General features: G+C 56.3%; 1 protein-coding gene across 2 annotated transcripts; it reads right to left on the bottom strand.

Annotated features, from left to right (window-relative positions):
• Window positions 1-231: 231 nt before the first annotated feature.
• On the bottom strand, window positions 232-3,579 carry MRGPRE (MAS related GPR family member E; the record flags this gene model as incomplete). Of its 2 annotated transcripts, none has more annotated exons than XM_080913333.1 (2): window positions 3,483-3,579; window positions 232-1,212 (listed from the first exon to the last, which is right to left on the bottom strand). In XM_080913333.1, the coding sequence occupies exon 2, from the start codon at window positions 1,159-1,161 to the stop codon at window positions 232-234; it is 930 nt and encodes a 309-aa protein (XP_080769459.1). In that variant the 5' UTR covers window positions 1,162-1,212; window positions 3,483-3,579. The 2 variants fall into 2 exon arrangements, with proteins under 2 accessions (XP_080769459.1, XP_080769458.1); XM_080913332.1 differs by lacking the exon at window positions 3,483-3,579 and adding an exon at window positions 1,345-1,412.
• Window positions 3,580-4,243: the final 664 nt, after the last annotated feature.

Below are 4,243 nucleotides of genomic sequence, written 5' to 3'. Positions count from 1 at the left end.
TCAGGAGGCAGTCCTGGAGCTCTGCCTAACATGCACAGCCCCAGGCCCTCCACGGAAACATTGTTCTCCATCTGTCCGTTCCCAGAATCCTCCCAGGGGACACATCACTGGGTCATCAGCAAAGATGTCCCTCCAGGGTCTTACTGATGGAGCTCTGGCCCCAGCTTTACCTACATCGGGCAGCTTCCCAGGCCCCCCCTGGGCTGGAGCTGCAGTTGTGACCCATTGGTCTTAGACTGTCATGTCCACAAGTCCCCCTTGGGAAGCCTCTCTCACAGTCCCCAGCTCAGCCTCATCCCCCAGTGCCCGCTGGAGCACCAGCCGGAGGGGTTCCTGAAACCTCTGGCCAGGTGTGCTGCCCAAGACAAAGTAGATGGCAGGCTTGGCTGCACTGTGCACACTGGCCATGAAGAAGCTGAAATGATAGAAGTAGAGGGGTGTGTGCCAGGACAGGTTCTTGGACAGCCAGAAGATGCCAAAGGGCAGGCCGCAGAAGAGGAAGAGCAGGATGGCCAGCAGGACCAGGGTGGGGAAACCCCGGGGCTGGTGCCTCTCTGGACCACGTTCCATCCGCAGCAGCAGGAGCAAGCTGGTCACACACATGGTGCAGCACAGGGCAGCCAGGAGAACTGCCACCACTAACCACAGCATCCCACATAGGTGGTAGCTGGGTGCTCCAAAGAACTGGGTGCAGGCGCCACTCAGCAGCAGGTCCAGTAGCAGGCAGAGCACCCAGATGAATGCACACACGCAGGTGGTCAGGTAGCGTGGGCGGCGGCACAGGTACCAGGCGGGGAAGAGAGTGGCCAGGCATTGCTCCGTGCTGATGGCCGCCAGGAGGCTCAGGCCCACAATGTAGCAGAAGAACCGCAGCATGATCAGGCTGATCTGTACGAATTCAGGGAAGTTCAGCTGGTCCTGCAGCAGCTCAGGGATGATGGCCACCATGTGGCAGCAGAGGAAAATGAGGTCAGCACAGGCCACATCCAAGAGATAGATGGAGAAGGGGTTCCTGTAGACATTCTGGTTGAGCAGCCAGAGGGCCACCCCGTTGCCCAGCAGCCCGCCCAGGCTGAGGAGCTCAGTGAGGGACAGGATGGTCAGGTTGAACGCCATGTCTCCCTGGGTGCTGGGAGAATACGTGTGCACTCTCAGTGACATCGTGGCTGGTGCCTGTGGAAATCGGTGTTGCGTTTCTCTCTCCGAACACCCCTGCAACCATAATGATATTGGCTCAGGAGCCTGAGCCTGCCCCTGCCCACTTCTGAGTACCCAGGCTTGGGAATAGTAGGTGACAGCCCCTGGAGGAGGTGCACACCTCTCAGTTCTGTCTCGTCACCTTACCTCACCTCCCTCTTCAAGGCGTGACACAGAAAGGTTTCTGTCTGTCATTCAAAGAGCCCTTACTCATCCTGCATGCTCTGTGTTTTCCCTGGAGGGCCTGGATGATCTGGAACATGGGGGGAGAAAGAGGGATCCCCTTTGTACAGGGGACACAGGACCTGGAGGGATGACTCTGGAGGCCCTCTTGTGTTTGCCATCAGCATAAAAAGCTCTCAAATCTTCTAGGCCTTTCTGGCCTTTCTGAAACGACCCATAAGGTGTATTGCCACTGGGCTCTGGACCTTCTGGCTGGCCACCATACCTTAAAGGCAAGGTAGGCCTCGCCATCTCTCTCCTTTACCATGTGCACACAGCCAGACAGTACTCCAACCTTCTAGGGACCAGGGAGGCCACTCATGTGTCCCTTTCCTTCCTTGAGGGAGTTGTTTGAAGGCGATGCTAAGCACCTCCTGCCTTCTTTGCCTGAGGCAATGGCTCACTGATGCTGGAGGGTGGAGCTGAAGATCTGGTACAATCCTGACTTCACACTGCTGGGCAGTGCCATTGAGGCAGCTAAACTTCTTACCTCACGAAGAGACCCAGACTTTAAAAGGCCACCCACATCCTACCAACATGGTTCCCTGTCCCACCCATCAACTGGGGTCCCCTGTCTTGTCCCCAGCACCTGTGGTCATCTGTCCCCATCACTGTCTTCAGTTTTTCCTTGTGCTTTGGAGAGATAGGACGGGGCCTTTTTCTCCCCCGAGACTGGCTGGAGCCTACTTCCTGCCTCAGTTTGGCTGGTCCTCTGATCTCCTTTGGATAGTGGGGATGTCACTTCCTACATGGAGATTAAGGGCTCCATTCCTGGCTTTGTGTTCTCTCCTAGCTCCCAAGGCACTGAGGGGCAGTCAATAAGACTATAGGGGAGTGTGGTGGTTTGACTGGAGTCTAACTGGTGGTGCTGGGTTCTCTCAGATCATCCAGATTAACCAGCTGAGTGACCCCTGAGCAACACTCCACAGGGGAAAACACTAACCGCGGCCCCAGGCATTTCTGTTCTTACTGGTGGGGTGAGCCAGTATTTCCACACCTAGGAAGCCTTGGAGGGGTTGGCATCAAAGGGAACACTCAGAGGTGAGACCCCTGACACAAGAACCTCTCAACCACTCACTTCCACACACCCATGCACTGAGCTGTCGCCAGAATCTCATGGAGGCTCTGGCTCTGAAGGATTGGGTGGTCTTCCCAGCCTTGAGGTGCTGCAACCACCCTCCCTCTCCTTTTTCCGGCCTGGCTTCCTCACTTACCTCTGATACCAAGGGCCTCAGTGCCAGTTAGAAACAAGGACTAGGGAGAACACAGTCCTGCATACCCCAGGGAAAGCCTAGAAAGCATGGACAAGGAGAGCACATGGGAAGTGAGGTGGGCAGGGAGAGGAAGAGGAGGGGAGGGGAAGGGGTGGCAGGCTGAGCATGGGAGCCATAACCACACCAGGAAATGATAACAACAGCAACCATATAGGGGTTGCAGACAGGGCAAGGCTTAGCCCGGGCTGGCCAGTGTCCCTTTCCCACTAGACCGCTGTGTGGGGGCTGTGTGGGGGTCACCTGCCCAGCTGGAGGTTGGGGGGTCTCAGGGCTGGGTAGTGAGAAGGAGCTCTGTCAGTGGAAGCAGGGAGAAGGAAGACAATGGAGGAGAAATGTCCATCTTCCCCTTGGAAACACAGGAGGTTGGAGTAGGACCTAGGCGTGGCTCTGCCTTCTGTAGGTTAGCATCAGGCATGCCCTGCCCTGGCTTTGCTCTTGTTGGGGACAGTGAGGATTGAGGACCAGTGCTCGGACAGCTGTCTCCTGGATCTCCTGCTCCTTCCATGGAGTAAGACCTATCCTCCTCTCCCTCCGGGGACACAGTGGTACACAGGGGGCTGATGGGACAGGAGCCTCACCACAGGTGGGGAGAAAGTGCTGTCTAACTCAGCTTCTCTTCTGGAGTGGCCCAGAGCTGCCTGCCAGCCAGATGGCACAGCCCAAGTCAGAGGATGGAAGACAGGCCAGCTGCTCCTCCCCCACTCTCCCAGCAGCCGCACCCCCATCACCCAGAAGACATCCAGCTCCTGGGCCGCCCAGAGCTCTGACCAGTATCCCGCGGTTGCTCACCCTTCTGCGATTCCCTGCTCCACCCTGGATCTTGGAGGAACTAGTCAGGAAATTCCTGGCCAGGCGGAGGCTCCAGCTGCTGCCGGAGCTGCTGAGCTGCAGGCAGGCGCTCAGACTCCGCGTCAGCAGGCTGGCTCCTCAGTGTCACATGGTGTTGGAGGGGACAGGGCTGGTCAGGAAACAGCCTCTCTAGGGACTTCGTTTGCAAGCTAGGTTCAGCTTCTGCTCAGGTGTGGATAGCAGAAGATAACCAGCCCCTTCCTGTAGTCTTCCTGGCAAGCCTGGTACTCAGAGAAAACCAGGAGAGTCAGGGAAGCTCAGACACACCCAGCAATGACCTCACAGGCTCTCTTGTCTAGACTCAGACACCCAGGGGCCCTTTAGAGACCACTTATGTCTACTGATGAAACAGAGGAGCCATCATGTGCCAGGCCTTAGAGACCCTCGGTCTCTAATGAGTGGAGTGTGGAGGCTGCTGGCAATTCCAGGCAGCAGGGTAGTGGGAGTCCAGGTTGTAGCTGAGGCAGAGGACGATGACTGGTGTGTGTATAGTCTCCGGATGAGAGGGGGACAAGAGACAGTTTCGTAAGGGTGAATCCTGAGAATTCAGTTCTCTCTGATCATCTTAAAAACCATGAGTCACAGCGGTGTTTAATGAGAAAATATTTTAGCTCAGGATCTCGAAAAGTGCAGGCTAGCAACTTTATTTCTTACCTTAGTTTGGTGGGAAAACTTTAGATATATGGGGGAGCCCCAAGAGG

Source organism: Micromys minutus (genome assembly GCF_963924665.1).
Source record: "Micromys minutus genome assembly, chromosome: 2".
In the NCBI taxonomy this organism is placed as follows: Eukaryota; Metazoa; Chordata; class Mammalia; order Rodentia; family Muridae; genus Micromys; species Micromys minutus.
Note: the sequence above shows the minus strand (reverse complement) of the source record. Positions and strands in the feature narration are given on the sequence as shown.